The sequence below is a fragment of the Argiope bruennichi genome, chromosome 9, assembly GCF_947563725.1.
Source record: "Argiope bruennichi chromosome 9, qqArgBrue1.1, whole genome shotgun sequence".
Taxonomy (NCBI): domain Eukaryota; kingdom Metazoa; phylum Arthropoda; class Arachnida; order Araneae; family Araneidae; genus Argiope; species Argiope bruennichi.
The window spans coordinates 3394085-3415892 of NC_079159.1; the positions used below are offsets into that span (position 1 = coordinate 3394085).

At 28.3% G+C, this 21808-nt stretch overlaps 1 protein-coding gene across 1 annotated transcript in view; it reads right to left on the reverse strand.

The window, feature by feature from the left end:
* Positions 1-13176, reverse strand: part of LOC129983839 (delta(14)-sterol reductase TM7SF2-like) — a 30494-nt gene extending 17318 nt beyond the window's left edge. The window contains exons 1-5 of the mRNA XM_056093499.1: positions 13033-13176; positions 8169-8353; positions 6209-6634; positions 2938-3177; positions 701-896 (exon numbers count right to left, since the gene is read on the reverse strand). Of these exons, the coding sequence (XP_055949474.1) occupies positions 701-896; positions 2938-3177; positions 6209-6634; positions 8169-8339 (1033 nt within the window). The 5' untranslated portion in view covers positions 8340-8353; positions 13033-13176. The remainder of the gene's footprint in view (positions 1-700; positions 897-2937; positions 3178-6208; positions 6635-8168; positions 8354-13032) is intronic.
* Between the last annotated feature and the right edge of the window lie 8632 nt (positions 13177-21808).

Here is a 21808-nt window from a genome sequence, read left to right on the forward strand (position 1 = left end):
AGATGCTCGTTAATAAAATGTCAGTAAAAAGTTTATATGTTTTGTATACATACTGTTCGTTTCAGTATTCTGAAATGAATACTTTTCTACGATTCTATCTCACTAAGGACTGGCACATAGAAGGATGTGCACCATTTCAGGAATTTACTTCATTGTTAAATGTAAACATCTCCTCCCTTCTTGTTTCCACTCACCCCTATTTTGCCAAATTAAACCCATTCTAACACATGAGTAAAAGCAGGGAGGACTTTAGAATCTGTTGGCAAACAATATTATATATATATATATATATATATATACGATATAAGTAAGGGACAAATTTGATATATATTTCAAAATATTTTGTATTGATTTAGTTATAATTGCAATGTATTTACAATTTTATAAATTGTAATTACATTAACTCTTAAAATTTAATGTTTGAAATTGGTACAAATGCTAAAGATACACTTAAATACATGCTGAATTATGTTAAACATTTAGAATATGTATATACAAATTAGTGTTTAATAAATGCAATAAATATTATGAGCTTGATAATCTCAACATCCACACAAGTTAATGTGTTTGCTCAAGAAAAAAAGTTTCTTAAGACATTGGTACGCATTGAAAGAGAAACCCCGGTTAGTACAATTAATCTTGAGATCCCATTAAAATAACATTGACAAAGAAATATTAAGAACAGATTTACACTACAGACCATTCAGGCGATATTCTAAAGGTTTCTTGTTTGCTTCAAAAGAGAATCCTGTCATTTTCTTCCCAAGTGGAACAAATGAAAAAATGCAATTCATGAAGTGAAAACCAAAAATACTAGCAGCAGGATATTTTACAGCATTTAATACATCCCGCCACCTTGAGTAAAACTGGGGAACATCAAGAATTGTGCATTGTTTCTAAAAAAATAAAAAACAATTATCTCCATCAATATTCAATAATTACTATAACTACAATCAAACAATATTTTAATTATTGCATTTATAAAATCTTATTCTTAATGAGACTATGCAGAACAGTGGGTTACTAAGATTTCTGACAAAAATATACTTAAAAAAAGAATAAAAAGCAAACGAGTATTCACAAATGTAAAAAAAATAGAACTCTAATAGTTGCTTTTATTTCAATTTTCATTAAAAAAATAACTATTGATATAAATGAAAAACACAATTGAAAAATTTAGATAATATAACAATATGAATAACATAAATCCACCAAAAAAACAACAAAAAGAAAGACTGACCACCCACACAAAACATTAGAAAAAAGTGTATTTCAATAATGATAAAATAAAGTCAACATTTGAAAAATATGTAATAAAATTAATATGCAATATTGATTTGAAGAATTTATGTAAAAAGACAACAATGTTTGTTCTTTTTAAAATGTTACTTCTAAGAATACAAGATTCAAATTTTATGAAGACAGGGGTGTTTGTGGGACCCCAAAAATCCCCTGAAACTTTTACGGACTTACTACCGACATTTTGGGGTTCGAGAAGGGGGGGGGGAGAAATGAAAAATTACGATTATGAAGTATTGAATGACCTAATTATAAAAGTTCAATTAATTACTTTTTTTGCAAAATTAATAACCATTAATTTTGCAAAATTAAGACCTTTGAACCCAGGTCACGTGATCGCACATCTGGTCGAACGAACTCTCGCCCTTTTTTTTCTACCGCGCCTACTTGCCGAAAAGAATCCAGAAGAGAATGTCCGAGAACCGGGGGAATGAGTCATAACTCGCAATAAGGAAAGAACAAAAAAGAAGTTTTTTCCCCCTTTTCACGCATTATCACTGCCTTTGGAGAAAGAAAGGAAAAGTTTTCACCACACACACTGACCTTGCGTTTTCTGCTTTCAAAGCAAACAAAATTACCCAGATCAAAATAAATAATTCATTATTATTCCTACTTCCTTTTGAACGACGATCCCCGGAATTTCCGGGTATCAAAGTTCAAAATCCCCGGAATTCCGGGGTTTCCCCGGAGCACAAACACCCCTGTGAAGATCATTAAAAAAAAAATCATTGGTAACTTATAGAATTAGCACGACAATTTCTTTACTCTGAATTAAAAACAGAAAAAAAATTTTTAAAGCTTTTGAATAATATATTCAGGTATGTGAATGGCCCAAAAGAAAAAGAAAAAAAAATCCAGAAATGATTCATAAAATAATGCTTAAAAGAAAAACATGTAAAAAGTATGAATTAAGTGGTTAATGCATAGAAAAAATTAACAAACCTATAGCCCAATTGACTTTTATATTCATTTCAAAATATTTATAAAAATCAGAGAGTAATACCACATCATTTTTCCCAATATCACTTTAAGAAGAATATTGTCCGGAAGAAATTTAAATGTTTATAGAACAAATACGAAAGGAAAGCCTACAAGTAAGTAAAACCAGCTAAAAATATATCTCACTAGCATATTTTAGTAAATATTTGTTTAATGCTCAATGGAGTTTTGCAGCATATCTTGCACACATTACAGGCCTTTTTTTAGAGGTCACTAACATGACTCAACTGTCATTATAGTTTGCACATCAGCCACATAGGTAAAACAAGCATCATCATTTTGTGTCAAGATTCACATCTGGAAGAAAGTTTTCAGATCTGGAATCTCAAAGCTTTCCAGATGAATAATTATTTGCAATTTGGCAGCTTAGCCAGATATTTTCTTTGATATTTTTTGCCCAAATATATTTTTGGGGGGTTAAAAGTTTCTACTCTGTAGTTCTTTGCTATTTAATTCAAGTAATAGATAAAATATCTATTTTTAATACTAATTTAAAAAGCTATTTAATGCCAGTTATCTTAAACAATATTTAAATAATTATCTAAATTTTTAAAAACCTTTGGAGGAATGAAATTTTTAAAAATCAATTAATAATCTCAATGAAACAAATAACAGACAACTTGTAAAATATATACTCACTTTGGTGCATGCAAACACCAAAAACAAGAGAGATACGGGTATCAAAACAATTCGAAGAGCTGTAATTATGAAGTAGAGTGCTTTTCGACTTTTGGACAATCCAGTTTTGAGAACTACAACTTCTTCCTCCTCTTCTTCTTCTTCCTCCTCCTCCTCATCATCAGAGTATTTAGCTTTGTCTGCAATTTTGGCATTGCGGGTTCCCATAGTTGGTTTCGAGTCGACAGCATCACGAGATGACTGTAAAAACAGGTGAATAATGTTTTAAAGATTTCCATGATAACCTATACTACATATCCCATAATGCTAATATCTACGATAAATATGGATTGAAAAAAATTACTATTGACAAGATCAAAATCTATATTGTTTCATCCATACTTATATAAAGATCAATGTGTGTTTGTTGGTGCTCTACAGGCCAGACCGTTCGACTTACAGCTACCAAATTTGGCACATGCATACCTCGGAGATCGAGAATGTGCACTTGGGGTTCCTTTTTTTTTTTTAATTTTTAGTTATCAATTAATAATTAAAATTCTAATTAACTTTCCCGCCAAAAAAAATCTTTTTATTTCCCCACCACCAAATGAGTAAGGCTTCAGTTTTTTTTCCCCCACGCTAAAGAGGAGAGGCTTAAGAAATTTTCAGCAGATTATTTCAAAGGATTCTGTTTATTTTCTTAAGGTTTGATGCATTTAAAGTTAAACATTGTTAATTAATCGATCTTTCAGATTCATTCTGAAGTACTTTTAAATTAAAATAAAATAGAATAAAGGAAATTAAAAATTTCTAATCTGCATAGCGTTACCCCAACTGGCGTAGAAATTGTGTTCCGATTGTTGACAACGGATACGGACTTGGTTTTGAAGGCTTAATATGTTTTCGACAGATTATTTCAAACGATTCTGTTTATTTTTTTAGTACTTGATGCATTTAAAACTAAACATTGTTAATTAATCGATCTGTTCATGATGAATCTGAGAAAATTTTGTTGAAAACTTCTTGAGATATTATATAAATTAAGAAAAATATTCTTTAGTGCCCATAAGGTTTAAATACTCAGCGACCCTATTTTCAGTACTCATATTTAAAAAAAATGCTTCGCTTCAGTAAAAAAAAAAAAAACATATTTATTGCAGTTTAATCATTTCCACTTTAATTTAAAGCATAAATTCTATGGGAGCTAATAGAAAATTAGAGAGATACATATTACATTATGGCTGAAAGCCTTTATAATAGTACGAGTGAATTATATGACTATTAAAATTTAAAGTTTTAAAATATTTTAATGAAGAATCAATTAAAATGGAAGTTCTGTAAAATATTTAATTATCAAAATTTTAACGTGCATTAAGATTGGTGAACCGGCTGGTCGCCAAAAGCGGCTAGTTTTACAAAAAGTAAAATATGTTCACAAATAAATCATCAATGTATTATACTGTTCTTGAATTAAAATGATCTTGTACAGCTGTAAAATAATAGTACAATTAATCAAAATGTAAAGAATTTAAAATTCCTTTCATTCTTAAATACTTAACTCAGTACTGAATAACTGAATTTTTTACTGTTTTTAACAAGCTGTATTTAATTTAAATAAATACAAACTATATACTACTGAAAAGTTAAAATTACAGGACATATAATTCTGCTTGTAAGATAATTTTATAATAACAAGCATATTTAAACAGAATCTTCTTTCAAATACTGATATTCCCTGTAGCAAAAATCACTTAATTTCACAGTGTGCACAGTGTTCTGTCTTCTTTCTGAATTCTACATGTAGAAATTTGATCTTAAAGCACACCAAGTAAACTTATTTTGCTATGTCTCTCCATACTTTATATAAGGAACTTCATTGCTTTCAATGTTATCATATATTCAATTGTTTTGGATAAATTATAAATTTAAATTTTAATGCAAAGGTTCACATTATTTTTTGTAGAAATTTACCTCCTCCTATATTTACTAAACAGAGGCATAACAAACAAGGAATTATAGTTGCCAGCATTTAAAAGTGGAATTATAGCAACTTTTAGTGGCTACCATAAAGACAACAAATGCATTTAATAGGAAGAATTATGTGTCATTCACTTTTTTAAGCAATGATGGCAGGAAAAAAAATTGTCACCTATCCATGCTATGTCATTATAATTGATATGTGGTATATCAAGTAATGATGTGGTAGCAGCAGAGAAAAGAAGAGTTGAATTTTAACCTTATATTATAATTGCCATTGTGTAGAAACCTGTATATGTCATTCATCCAGTCCAGTGGTCTTAATATATGTCAATCATCAACCAATTCAGTCCAGTGGTCCCAATAAGTATGCCTTAAATACATTTGTATAATACAATAAAACATTGCAATTGGTTAGCTGCACTTAAAAAATTGTAAAATTAACTGAAAAATCGTTCTGCCCGTTAAGGACGAAGAGCAATAAAAGCTTTAACGTCTCTTTAAAGTGGAAGGCAGGTACCATTAATGATTCATCCAAGAATTCACGAGCTTCCACATGAAATAAAAATTCATGAAATCCGTTCTATGGTTGGAACTAAGAAATACTGTCAAAGATTTCTTTCCTAGAGTATGTACAATGAAATAGTTCACTGGAAATTACTTTTTAAATGAAAGACTGAGAAGGACAAGATGACCAATATAAACACATCCGAGTTACAAGCTTTCAGATGAATTAAAAACTGGTGAAATCAATGCAGAGTTGGGGCAATCATGTTTCTCTCTAATAGAAAATGTAACCTGAATTAGTATATTTGTGATTTCTTTTGAAACCGGAACATGCTTTAAGATAAGCAACCATTGTTGATGTTCCTAGAAGTAATAGGTTCTCATATAAAATAAAAGTTGGCAAAATTAAACTGGTGCTAGGAAACTTGTTCTTTGGTTTGCGTAATTATTCCAAAAGTATAGCTGAATTCTATTTATTTGCATACAATTTTTTGTTACCATTATTTCCTAATAAATTTATAAAACACATAAATAGAAAAAAAAATTCAGCATAGCCCAAATCATAAAAACATTTAAATTAATTTGAAAATCATTACATTATGAAAAATCTAAGCAACAAGACATTAACAAGTGCTTATTTATAAGACATAAGATCAATGTCTTTCTAAACTGAAAAGCAGAACTAAATGCCAAACTCAAATAAAACAATGTATAGCAGCAAATAATTCTCTTAAGATCTGATTATGATATGTCTTATAAAATCTGACACTTTTATAAAACAACATTAGAATATTAAATTAACAACCTCTGAAGATCGTAGTGCTGCAAGCCTAGAAGATCTCAAACGCTCTGAGGAAGTGGCTGTACTTTCGTACTTTTCCATAGTGACGCTCATTTCTTTTGAGTAGCTATTCATTGTTATAACTGGTGATCTCAAAATGTCAGAGGTATCTTGCTTGAGCAATCCAAGCTTCTCGCGTGTCAAAATAGGTTTGACAGAACTATCAGTTTCCGCTTTTGACAAACTGTTAGAAGAAGATGAAGATTCAACCTTCTTCTTATCCTCTTTTGTACTGGATTTCTTTTCATTTTTAGTTGCAGATACCTTCTTTTCTCTTCTGGCAGGAGAACGAGATCTAGATCGGGTTGTTCGCCCAGCAGACCTACTTCTGCTCCTAGATTTAGATTTGGATGATTTTGGTGACGACTCCTTATTGGATTGAGGAAGTTTCTAAATTAATAAAATATAGAAAGAAATGCTTTAACTTAGATTTCTAGCAGTAAAAACAAAATTTTAAAAATGTAGAATATTAATTATTATCAAAGAAAAAATTATCCCAATTTGCTTATGAAACAACTAAAATCTTAATTTCTCTTACTTAATACTCCATCAATTTTCACATTTCATGACTTAACGAGGTTTAAATGATTATAGATACAGCAATAATGAATATTAATATACAACACCAATATACTTCCAAATAAGAATAAATGAATAACCATTACATAAGTAAAGAGTTCCACTCATTGAAACATGCATAAATGAATTCAAATTACCATAAAATGGGAACAAGAAACAATACAGTACACATTTCACAAATAAATTCTACTAAAACACGAGTAATACAAAGTATCAAAATGATGCTTTAAATAAACAGATATAAAGTATCAAAGTGATGCTTGTATCAACATTTAATTAAGAAACAATCATTACAATCCAGTCTGAGAATCTACCTTGTTGACATTATACCTGTGTATTATGTTTTCTAATTGCCTATATTATATATTATTTCTTACCATCATCTAGAATTTTAGAATAAAGATTTTAATGCATTTGTTTATCCTTTCTTGCATTGTTTATTAAGTAAAGAAGATTGATGAGATTTTCAATGACAGGCAAATAGTTTTACATAATTTTATTTTATTCAAAACAAATAGGTCATTCATAAAATTATTAAGATTGTAAGCAAATAAAAATTAAGTGCCGAGATTAACACAATTTTCAAAATATAACAATTTAAAATACATATATTTTTTAAAAATATAAATGATTTTATCAGAAAATTAAACTTTTGTTATCAGTTTTAAGTTTTATCAAAGTCCTTAAAAAAGTGTTTTTTTAAATGACAATTAAAATTAATAATCAAAGTTATACACAATTTCAAGAGGTAACAATCTTTATAACTAATATTAACTTAAAAGTTTATATATTATTGATATGAAAAGAGTCGCTTGTCAGCTGTATTGGACATCAGTAACTTGCACCCAATAAAACAAAACTGATTATCAACACCACCTTAAAAATCCTATTAGATATAGCTATATATATTATAGGTATTTAATTTTATTTTAATATATTCATTTAAATTTGAAGAATTCAATGGTACTTTTAGCAGCAAAATTAAATTCAAATTTTAAAAAAGTAAAACATGCAAATTCACTAAAACAAATAAATGAAAATAAAATAAAAACTAATATTGATTGTTTAATATTATTACATATATCAAAATTTCATACCTAAAAAAATAGCACTTGTATATAAATGCAAGCATTGGCAGACTTAAGGCTTAATCAAATCAATGACAGATCTAATCAATAAACTAACATGATATAAAAAATTTTAACTTTCTTGCCTATAATCACTTTTGCGAAACAAATATACAAATACAAAAAAAGAAAAGAAAAAAAATTAAAATTATATATTAGTCATGCAAAAAAAAAAAAAAAAAAAACATAAAATGACAACAGCAATTTTTATATTTTACCTTAACTTCTGTTAATTTCACAGATGCAACTGATCCATCATCATACTGAACTTTGTATGATCTTGTAGTTACATCAATAATTTTTGCATCATAATAGACATTGCTTCCAGCCCAGCGAGCTGAAACTCTGTCACCTTTTTTAAAGGTTTCCTTTCTGGATCTGGTTGACATAATGATAAATTAAGCTGAAAAAAATCAGATTTAAAATCAGTTCCAAAAAATAATTACCAACCACCTGAACAACATTTCAAGGAATTCAAAAATACTACAAAGAAAGCAATTTAGCTCTTGAAGAAAATTATATCAAATCTACTTGTTTTCTCTCAAACTGATAGTTAATTTTTCAGTTTTATCAATTATTAATCACATGACATTGGTAAACATCAGTATATATAATCATTTACTTTCTAACACTGGATGGAGTTAAAAATATTCCAGTTCTTTTAGCTTGTGTAGTTATCAAATGCAAAATCCCACCTTCTATATTAGCATTAATTTAACAACTGATTTTTTTTTAAATGTTTAAACTGAGTTTTTAGTGTACAAATAAAAATAAATAATATAGCTGAATAAGTAGCAAAGTTCAATGAGTCGAGGTTTGCAGTTTTCATTATTTTATATTTATGTTAATTCATCATATTTTCAATTCACTTGGAGATTACTGTTCATAACTTTTTTTTCTCCTGTTTTGTATTCAGCACTTTTTTTTCTTGCTTATTTGTTTGTTAGTAGATTACCAATCAAACAAAATCCAATTTCAATCCAATTTTAGTGATTCATTTTGATTTATGTGACTGTCAACCTTATGAATAGAGAATATCCTATTGCAAGGAAATAAAATTTCTAACATTATTATATATTTACATCGAAAATATAATATAAATAATATTTATTTTTTAATTTCTTAAAAACTCAGCTAATGAGATTTGCTAATACAACTTTCTCTAGTTAATGAGTGATAATCAGATCCAAAATATTATTTACAGAATAATAGCTTAACAAGATGAGTACATCATCTAGTTAATTATCAAAAAAACCTATCAAAGCATGGTTGTAGGATTTTTTATGCCAAATTTTTAAAAAATGTTATTTACAATTACTGAGAAGTCACTTATTCATCTGGAGAAAACTAGTAGATTTAATCTTTTAGATATCAACTAAATAAACTGAATATTAAAATGTGAAGACAAAATACGGCATTAACATGATAAAGCTTATAGGCTCAATATTATCTATAAATTCTGACATACAAAGCAACAATTCAATATTTCAAATTTCCACACCTAGAATTGCCAAATTTAGCAGATAGTTATTTCGTAGGAAGAAAGTTTTATTTTTAAAAAAGCATTCCTTTTTCATTTAACATTAATTAAAATATTAATATCCCCACAATAACTTAGGAACATATTATTAAGTTTAAAAAAAAAAAAACTTTCAAATTCAAAAAATTAACTTTCCAATTAGATCAGTTTTATTTCTACAAATTTTTTCTCTAATTTTATTTAATTTATAAAAATATTTTAAATAAATTTAACAATACTTTATTTTGTTTTAGATATTGCATTAATACAAACATGTGCTGGAAAGATATTTAATACCTTTTTTATGGGTATATATTCATATAATCTAGAGTAATGTTTTTAAAATGCTATAAAAACAGATAAATGAAGTCTAAATCCTTATCATTCCATTTACATTACAGGTTGAATCACCTTTAAATTTTTAAATAGTAATTAGCTAAATAATTATCATTTTAAAAAGCTCCCTATGTCTAAAATTTACATAGATTTTATATTTACCAGAATTAAGAAACCACCTTGTGCAAAATTACATAGTACTTTTTTTTTAAATTACCATAGCAAAATTATACAACATGATATAAAGGGAAATTAGAGCCCTCTCACCAAAAAGTAGGCAACGAATAGAAATAGTGTGCCCTATATCGAGGCGAGTCAATTTCACATCAGCCTCTCATATAGAGAGAATAACAAACCAAGTGTGGATTTGATGGAATGCAATTCGTTTTGGATCTGCAGATCCTATGATTTTTGCCAAGTAAAATAAACACATCTAACGAAGGACTTTCGCACATAAAGCTTTTTTGGAATCCATGTTCTAGAATGCAGCAACATATATTTGACCTTGGGTGAAATATGGAATTTTTACATTGATATTGGTCACTTTAAAAGATTAAATTTTAAATCGAGAAATATAATTTTAAGTAAGCACAACTCAGGGTATTTTTACCTTATATATTTAATACTCACACAATTGAATTCATTTGATGGAATAAAACACATAAATGTCTCAATATCAATTGCTACTAAAATAGAATTCCAATAATAATAAAAATTCAGATAACTTTCAAGTAAATAATTTTCATGGAGCAAGATACAATATATAATCAATGGAATACCAATGCACATAAAATAGCAATATTTTTAGCTGTGATCATTTCTTAAAATTGTATTTATAGTTTCATGCGGATTCTGAAAAACTGTACTTGCAGCCATAATTAGAACCATTTTTTAAAAAAATGTTTAATCAAACATTTAAAATCTAATATTTAGATTTTGAGCACTGATAATATTACATTAAAGAAGAGATGCCTGAATTATAAAAATCATAAAAATAATAGGTTGTTGTTAAAAATGCAAAACTAGGTGCAAATTCTCTGATATTAAATTTCAAAAAAAGATGACAATGAAAGTAATGTGATTAAATATAAAATAACTTTATCAAAAACAACAAGTCAAGTGAAATAAAATTTTATTTAAGAAGAACAAATGAAAAAAAAAGCATTAAAAAATGACAAACGTTATGTGGACCATTAAAGGCTTGAAAGAGTAATATCAGAGTTAAAACAAACTAAACAGTAAAGAAAATTGTAATAATTTTAAAAGACAGTATTTGAAACTAAAGTAGTAAACCTGCATATTAAAAGGTGCTTTACGCAACCAAAAAAAAGTTAAAGATAAAATGTGCACATAAACTTAATTTTTAACATTAGTGTATAAGCAATATATGTGATTACACAAATAGTAAAATAGACTATATTTCTGGAAAAATTTAATTACTTCAAATTGTAACTAAACCAATTTTTAATAATTGATAAAATTAGAAAAATAGCATGGAAATAAAATTTGGTATCACAGGAAAATTAATTCCTTTTATTTTAAGACGATGTAAAAATAAATTTTGAGTTATAATATATTTTGAAGTTATAGATAAAAAATGTAGTCTTTTCACCACCATTTCACCTTTTCGAGAGGGTAAGGGGCATAATTTTTCAATAACACAAGCCAATCCTTCTAGGTGTTAAGAGATGTGTACCAAATTTTTAAATCTGTCAAGGGATATGGAATTATTTAAGGTTTAAACCAACAAGCAGACATTCAGTTATATATACATATAGTTAAAATGATAGAAATGTAAACAATTTCTTTCAATATTTTTATCAGTTAAAGAAACTCTTCTGCACACTAATGAAATCAAAACATGAAAGACAAAAATAATCAAAGATAAAACATGTGTCAAGAGAAGATAAACAAAAAAAAACTATCTCCTATTAATTTTACATAGATAAAGAAATTAATGATTTTGAAAAACATGGGCACAAAAAAAATCGTTTTTATCTGAGAAAAAGAGTACAATTTAAAAAATGATTTGATGCACACTTGATTACAAACACTAGCACTAAAATTCTACCTTAAACAATACTCAATTTTTATTGAATATAATGAACTAAATAAAATTTCTAACATTAGAAAATAAAGTGAATCAATTAACGCAAAACTTCTTCCGAAATTATATTTTTGTCCTTATGAAAAAATAATTATTCCCAAATTTAGACTATTTCTTTCAATTTACAGTCACACATAATTTCACTAGATAATAGCTAATAAAATTTACTAAAGGTCTGTCTCATTCTGAAGACGAAATTAAACGAAAACGAACTTTGAAAAAGCTCAGCTTATTAAATATATTCCGATTCTATAAATAAATACATTTTCTAGTTTGTTCATCGGTTTACAGTATATTAAAAATAAATATAATACTTCAAAATATACTAACTAAATTATAGAAGATATATTTAATTTTGAGAGTATATATGTTGGAACCAAATATGAAAGATCTATGTCCGCTTCCTACACACAATTTATTTAGACAATAAAACAAAAATAACCTAAATTAAATATATGAATACATAAATCGGAACTTAAAATTCTTAATAGTATATAATTTTTGCATCAAAACTTAATATTGTTTTAATTATCAAGGACTTAATCGTAACATCTCATAATTTGCTGTTGACAACTAAAATTCCCGCGCTTACTGAAACCATAAGAGATTTTATTTTTTTCTCGCAAAAATTTATTTCAGAGATAAGTTCCACCGTTTTACCAAACTTTTATTCAAAGCGAAAGACTTTTGTATCCAACAATATACGATAATGCCACAAAATTACTTCAGTTTTGCATTAATATTGTGAACACAGTTCGAACCGCCAAGAAATCCGCGGACAGTTCAAATGTCGGAATGTTAACTAGAGACCGGTAAAATGAAAAAAATGTCTTTAAATGTGCTCTTATAGTCTAGAAAATTTCAAAAAAATAATAATATAAAATTTCTATGAACCGATGGCTTCACATCATTAAATACACGCAACAAATTCAAAAATTTGCATTGCACCATTTTCGTAAACAAATACCACATAGCATTCACATAACAACATTAGTCAAATCTATATAAAAAAATTTATACAAGCTTTGACTCATATCCGGGGATGATATATATCAAATTGAAAAAATACTAATACAATTTACTAAGTGAAAAATTATGAAATTTATGTATATTTACTTACAAATTAACGTCGGAAAAGAGTAACATCAACGAACCTCCAGGACGCTAACAGCGTTCTCGTAGGAGAGTAATGATTGGATGATTTGTAAATATATCGTTGCTGATTGGCTTTTCAGGCAGTAGCGCCATGTAAACGTTTGTTGGAGTTTATTTGTGTCCCAGTGGGGTCTGTTGTAATTTTAGAATTATCTCGTGCTCTTACAGAAAGGTAAAAGGGGGAAAGGAATGCTTTAAAATAATTCAACACCAGTTAAAATATTTCTAACTGCATGTTAACTACTTCCAAAAGAGAATCTAAGAAACTTTTTATTTCATTGTTCAATTTTCAGCCATAATGTTTCCGTATTATTCATAAAGTTACAAAAAGGCATAAAATTATTTATTAAAAATATTACTTTTAGTACATTGGAATATTTTAGTATAAAGCTATTGTGTTAAAAATCAGCTGGAAATCTCATTCCGGAAAGTTTAATCTTATAATTATAATGTAAAGAAAAAAAATTTATTCTAGGTAGATGCAGATTCGACAATTATTAACTTAATGTAACATATGACAAATACGAGAATATATTTTATCTTGCTTTTCTATAAAAATGTTAGTAGATTTATGTTCCTTTGTTTAAAATTTAAATCTATATATAAGGAATAACAATAAGGAAAAGAAAAGAATTTGTTTATAATGCCAGCCACAGGTCCAATTTCCTCAGGTTTTATTTCATCTGAAAGTTCATACCCTCTAGATATGTCCTCAATGGTCCCCACCCCAGTTCCTCGCCACTCTTGCTTTGCGAGAAAAACTTTAAGAACAATACTTCGCTGTGGATTTTCTATGAGAAAAAAGTCAAGACAGAATTCTTCACCTTTTCCTCGAATCGATTTTACTAATTTTTATTTCCTTTTAGTTCATGATCTTTAGTTAATCCACCAGCCGGCTGCATGTCCCTCACAACCCCCCATATTTTCATAAAAAAATCTCGAAAAAACTACTTCACTGCACTTTATCTATGGGGGAGAGAGAGAAAGAAACTTCAACGAAATCTCCCAAATTCAATCAGAACAAAAACAGAAGAGGAGCAACAGGGCCTGGCTAAGGCAGGGGCATACGGGGTAGTTATCCCGGGTCCCCATATTAGAGAGGGCTACCAAATCGAATCGAAAGCTTATTTTACGTTATTTATTTAATAAAGATACTTCGTCTGGCCCTTTTAGGGAGGGGCACTTTATAGCTATTTTAGGCTCTAGTTCAATTTTCTTGTTATATATCTATAATGAGGTGAAAAATTCAAATAACTCCATAAAGTTCTGTTCTTCATTACTGAAGTAGTGAAGCAGAGGGGGGGGGGAGGGTCTCCAAAGAAGTTTTTGTCCAGGGCCCCAATTAGGCTAAGTCGGGTCTTAAGGAGCGATGCATCTGAGTATCCCACAACTTGAGGTGTACCTATGTTGATCAAGTATGGGGTCAATTCATGTGACGTAAAAGTCACATGTCATGTACTTCTTGAGCATGGCATTTAACTTTCATCCGCACCGCTTTCATCGATCAGTCTGCCATTTACGTTCTCCGCCAAGTATGAAGCAGATTTTTTGTTTACATCTGAAGTTATAATTTTTGAGTCATTTTCTTTCCTCTTATTATGTGTTAACAGAGGAAATACTGGTTTGCTGATGGATGCATGCTTTAATGCGAAACACAAGAGTGACTGTCATGATAAAATGTTTTCTTATTTTCCTTTTAACAATCCTGACTTGGGTTGCTAGCTTTGGTATTGATTTTTTCAAGCCTTCGAAGGCGATGATATGCTCCGATCATTTTGAATAATTCATGCAGTGTGTGTCCATTTATTAAATATAGCTGTTCCAGTAATTTGTTAGAAAGACTCTTCGAAGAAAAAGAAATCGGTAAGCGATTTGCCATCAAAAATAATCAAACAAAATCGTGAGTGCATTTCTAATTTACTTTATTCACATTTGATGAAATTTCTGATAATTTTGAATATGCTTAGAAGGTTTTAAAATGTTTACATGAATATTACATTGCATTTTTTTTACAAAATCTTATTTAAATTTAATTACTGTAAGTAAACAAACTCCTGTTGCAAAAATAACAACTGCTATAATGCTAAACTTAGGTGGAAGTAAATATTACTAGTTTTCTAATTACATTTGCAGATTTGTGCGGGGTTCAAAGTGAATTTATATGAAACAATTTTTCTATTGTTAAAAATGAAATGTCAATAGTTTATTGTATTTAAACTGAAATTGACTGTTATCATAATATCCTGTTATAACACTGTGCACCTCAGTGATTTCTGTTTTAATAAATACAGTTCCTTTCATTGAAAATAAATTTCCATATCAGCATTTATTATATAATTTTTATTCCCAACTTCATTGTTACATGCATGTTTCACTTTTTTTTTTCTATTTCTTTAACATATCAATTTTGAATTATAAAATTCTGTGAAAGCATAAAAGTGTTTCTTTCAACTCCTCTTTATATCCTATTTAACTTCTCTCTCTCTCTCTGTATATATATATATATTTCATGACCTTATTCTTGTTTATTAAATTTACTGTATTTTATGTTTTTGTTTTATTTTATGATATTCATTCAATGTAATTTTTATCAATGTAACTTTAGCATTTAAAAATAATTCATAAATGTTCTGTTTTAAAAGTATATTGTTCACCATTATGTTTTTATTAGTGATAAAAAAAACTTTTCTTTAGTATCTAGGATGTTTCTGTTGAATAAAATTGATTTCATCATTTACATTGACATTCTTGTCATACTGTGTTTATATTATTTCTAAGTGTCTAGAAAAATAAATGTTGATAAATAGTAAATAGTTTTTTTTTTTTAGATTTTTGAATTAATGAGTACATTGAAACATACATTTGATCATATTTTATCTCTTTCTCTCTCTCTCTCTATATATATATATATATATATTTGTAATGTGTAAATAAAAATTATGAAAGCGTGATTTTGTTTGTTTTCCTTTAATGATTTCTACATATTAAAATGAAATTATTTATTCATAAGTTGCATAGATTTTTTTTAAAAAAAGGTATTTATACCTTTTATATTTCATAATTTGAAATTGTAAACATAATTTATTCAATATATACTAATTTGAGTTCCATGTTCTTTCCTCTGAGCAAAATTTTATTAGTAAGCTTTAAAATATTAACTTATCCAAGATTAATAATTATTTTTAAAAAGAACTAACTGGGGGAACTATATTTATAAGATTCAACATTCAATACTATTTAAATAATATGTAAAAAAGAACATATGTAATTTTTCAAAAACACTGCCATAGTCATTTGTCAAAATGTATGCTTTGGAAAAAAAAAGGGGGGGGGCAGGAAAGAATAAAGCAGCACCAAACGAATTAAAAAGCGATGTTAATTAATTATGCAAAAACAATAATTCCATTGAAAGTACTAATTAAAATTTTTATATAAGAAATAAAATTTTGTAACTAAGAAAATTTGGAGAAAATAATAGCTTTAAAAAATCAGAAGTTTTTAATAATGGTCGGCTGGCGTAATATTTACTAAACAATGGTTTCTTCAACGTTATCGGCAGACATCACGATATGCGCAGAACGGTTGAAAACTGAACAGAAACGGTTTGTTTGGTACGTGACCGTGACCCCATTAGATGCTTAAATCCGTTTTTTGTTTGTTTATTTGTTTTTGCTTAACATTCGTAAAAGCGAAAAGTTATATAATAAAAGTTTATTTAGCAGCCCTCGCATAAGTTTTCTGTTGAGCCTGTAGCAAAAATTTCAGTACGGTAAAGGACATGAAGTAATGCTATTACGAAAAGACACGACAGAAGCATGTATAGTCGTTAAGTCCCCGACGATCTTTACATGTGATCAATGTTGTTAGTTCTGTTGATAAACATGGATCAACAAGAAGTGGCAAATGATATGAACATTTTAATTCTTAAAATGATGCTGACAAGATCGATGAAATAGTTTTGAAATGGATGCAAATGTTATGAAGCAAGAACATATTTGAGGACCGTTCAGTAAGGATAGAGCAATTCAGCATGTAATTTTAGAATTTTTAACTTCCAAACCAGCTTCGAATGTATCAATAAATTAAAAAGGTGGCATTACATTCAATACCATCAGATGAAAAGTTAAAAATTTTTAATTTATAATTTCTGTGAACTGAATTTCCTTGGAGAATTTATATTTTGATACATAGAGGTTCGACTATTCTTTTATTCCTTATAATTCAAAAAATTCAAATAATTTGCTTTCAGTACTAAGAAGGCTGAAGTATTTTATGACTCAAATGTAATTAGACATCATTCGGAAAATTAGCTTTTTTTTAAAAAAAATTCGTATACTTTGAGAAATAAAAATTAGATATATAATTCAATCGAATTATAAAAAAAATATCGAAATGGGAAAAAAAATACATAACAGAAATTTTTTTAGTTTAACTTGCTAAGATGCCATCCAAAACAGAACTCTAAATTTGCATTCAAATAACGAATATGTTTCTGAAAGTTCAAATATCGATCTTTTCGCGTTTTAATAAAGAATTATTAAACTGAGTGCAAAATTAAATTAAAAGAGTAGGTATTGAAAAGATCTAGAAAATAAGAGGGGGGAGGGAAACAGGTGAAAATATGGAAAAAAAACCCTGCAAATATGGAAAAATATTCCTTTTTTTGAAAATGTATTTTCTTGAATACGAAATATGCAAAGAAAAAGCTTTGTAATCGTTAAAAATTCGAACTGGAGATTTTAACAAATCTCCACTTTCCAAACCTCCCTGAGGCCGAAAAACAGATTTTTGGGATTATATCTATCTGTGACCATTATGACTCATAAACTCTTTGAGCTAGACGGATGAAAATTCGTATATGGTCTTGAGACTGAATTTGTAGATATTTAACGAATTTTGAACAAAATCTATTCTTAGGAAGTCTGTCTATCCTGCTATCTGAGTACAAACGAACACGATAACTATAAAATATAAAGTCAAATATATAACATTTGGTAGACAGGTTTAGCTTCTAAAATGCATATCCGCATCATATTTGGAACCCAAATCGTCAAAAGGTTGACCTCTGTTCATCTGTACTTTTGCATGCCTCTCAACGCCATAACTTACAAACTTAACAATTTAGGTAAATAAATTTTGATTTACAGTTTTTATTTCAGAAATGTTTTCGTATCAAATTTTGCACTAAATATGTCAAGGATTGAACATCTGCTATTTGTTCTTTTCTACGTTTGTAAACGCTAAAACTTAAAAATCCAACGACTTATATAAATGTGAATTTCGTATGTGACCTTCAGTTCTCTATGAAATCTTGATCTCAATCGGCATCCGAATTATTTATTCGGTATTTTTCTGATACTTGTTTGTAAACCGAATGCCAGCGACTCATCACAAAGAGACAGTATAGAAGAGAAAGTTACGGGGAAATCATTTCCGGTTTTAACCTAACGAAGTTTTTGAAATTTGATTTAGCACGTGCCTTTTAGAAAGGAATAATGGGTCATTTAAATTTCGATTCGAAATTTCATAGCTAGATTTCTACTATTTTTTTGAGAAAAAAATTGATTTAGCTCAAGAAAATAGTGAAAAATGTTCAAGTTCTTTTCTGTCCATTTAGAACTCGTAGAACAAAAAATTGTCCTATTCTAAAAGTAGTTCTTTTTTCCCTTCCATTTTAAAATAATTTCATAATGGCCCATTTTCAAAAAAAAAAAAAAAGCGGTGACAATTAAATTTAAATCCTACATTTGTCATAGCAATCTCACTTGATTTTTTCGATGCCTGTGAGCATTACTACTTAATATTTTTCGGATATTTAATGACCACAAGATTTTTTCTGCCTTTTACAAACCCTATACATAAAAAAAAAAATCAAACACAATTTTCTGTTTTCTTGCTTGACCTAGAAATGCAAAATATTGAATAAATTTTCTTTAACGTTTGCTCATAAATACTATAAGGTTTTGATGAAGTTTCCATGACGATTCATTAAATTGTTGCCTTTTATTTATTTATTTTTTTTAATTTTTCGTATACGAAGCATGGAGAAAGTACTGTAATTTGTACTTGAGATTTCGAAGAATCTCCACGTTTCAGATATCCTTGATAAGTTCTGAAAGTGCACTTTCGGCATCGTATCTGTCTGTTTATAAACATGATAATTCAAACCGATGAAATTTGTTATATATTATTTTCATCAAATGTGTAGATCTCAATCAAATTTTGAACTAAATTCATTCAGAGGAAGTCTATCTGTCCAATAATTCGAATATAACTTAGCACGTTAACTACAAATGAATTTGGTACACATGGGTAGATACCTATCAAATCTGAATCAAAACGCCATAACACAAGAATATATTGACTTAAATATATCAAATTTAATACTTGATTTTGTGTCTAAAATCGTAAAGAAACTCCTCAAGGATTACAGGATAGATTCAGTAAAAATATTAAATTCACGCTGAAAATCATTATTTCATAACTATTGTTGCTAATGTCATGCAAGGCATTCGCGGACTTAACAGGGTCTAGCATTTTCTTCTGTGTAGGGATTGCAATACCGATATTTTGAGCCATTTGTACAATTTTGTAATACCGGTATTCACAAGTTTAAATACCGTTTTTTCGGTATTTACTAGAGATTTTTTAAATTCTCTCCACTATATGTTCAGGGATCGCCAACATAGCAAAATAGTATACGTTTTTGTTTTTATATCTCCCTAACTGGCGAAATGAATTAGACTCTGAATACAAAGTTGCATCGTACAATCAGGAGAAGTGATAAAATATGTGAATCATCCAAGGAGGCGGATCAAAACTATCCTATAACAGCTCCGAGCGATACTGCACACGTGCAGGATTCGTAGTCTCATATTCGTATCTGTGAAAAAAATGTTGTAGTCGTGAAGAAAGTGCGTAATATTTCGATATTTTTTAAATGGGTGATTTTGTTATTCACATTGTATTTGCACATCATACTTTAGGGTTCAAAATATTTTTCAGATTTGTTATATATATATACTTATAAATAATAACCCATAAAAATGAATAAGAATAACTTTAAAGAACATAAAAAAGTCAGTTGATAATATTTCGGTTTGGTTTCATTATTTATATTATGAAAAGAATATGGTGGCACAATGTAAAAAATGTTCAAGAGTTATTAAAGTGAACGGAGGAAGTACATACGGACTCCATACACATTTAAAAACGAAGCATGATACAAATTTGTTAAAGAGGAAAGAATCTAATTGCGATGAAGCACAGTTAAAGCACAGTTTCTAAGCCCAAGCCATCAGGGATTTTAGATTATATTGAGAAAGAAAAGATAATTTAGATGAAATTATAAGTAAAATGACAGCATTAGATGGTTTGCCATTTCGAGTGTTTTGCACTTCTACTGAAATTAGAAAATCATTATCGCTAGAGATTTTAAAAATTTACCAACATCGATTAACACTATAAGAAGAACTTTTATAAACTACAGTAACGGTTTTCGCAATTCTTTGAAACACGAGCTAATACAATTAAAAGTAAATTGTGAAAAATTTAGTCTTACATTTGATGAATGGACAAGTGTAAGAAATAGACGCTATTTAAGTATAATATTCATTTAGAAAAAATTTTGAAATATAGGACTTAACACATGTCTCAGGAAGTAGGTCAGCCGAAAAATGCATGAAAGTGCTTAAATCTAAATTAGCGAAACATGGATTATCCCTGAAAGAAGATATTGTATCCATAACGACTGATGGAGCAACAGTTATAAAAAAAGTTGGAAAGTTGATTGGTGCACATCAGCAATTGTGCTATGCTCATGGAATTCAGTTAGAAGTGATAGATGTATTATATCAAAAAAATAAAGAACAGAAGAATTCAACGCATTCCCCCATTGTTAAAATGAAAATAAATAAATAATAAACATCACAAAATATAAAAATAAACATAAAATAAAGAATTTCATGAAAAAAAAATTTTTTTTTTGATTGCCTATTGAAATATTTTGTATACTACAATAATTTATTTTAAAGAAACATTTACATTAAAATACTACATATTTAAAATGCATTCGTTTACGGGCAAATTCAGTTAATGCTAATGTTAAATATATTTTATCTTTTCCGCGTATGACGTTTATATCAGAAATCTCTCAATAATTTATTTGATACTAGCCGCCTTTGGCGACCAGTTTCTTTCGCCCAGTTTATTGACTTTTTAGGTAGTTATTTGATAAGACTGAAAAACATGAATTCAATCAGTGTGCTGTAAATTAAAAAGTATATATAATACGAGATAAAAGTACTTCTGAATTAATGACTGGTAAAAACACGCGGTTGAATTCCTTCATAGCATTTAAATACCTTTTTTCAGATAATGCATCAAATTGATTTCTTTTAAGGAAGAAATTGTGCAGAAACGAAATTGATATCATTAAAAAGATAATTTTTTGATTCTTAAGATAATACGAAGATCATTTTCTATAAGATAATTGTTTTAGAATATATAGATATCAATTTCCATAGGGAAGTCATAATAGTACGGCTAGATCTGAATTAAAAAGTAGGTGGTCCAAACCAAAATATTTTAAACGATTTGTCTCCAATTTTTTTGCATTATCTAAGAGCCATTTGTTACTTTTTCTGTTATCCATCCAGAATGGCAAATTTTAGGCGAGTCTTTGGACGGTTGGCAAGATTTTGATGAGCTTGTTGAGAAACCATTAATTAATCTGAATCCTT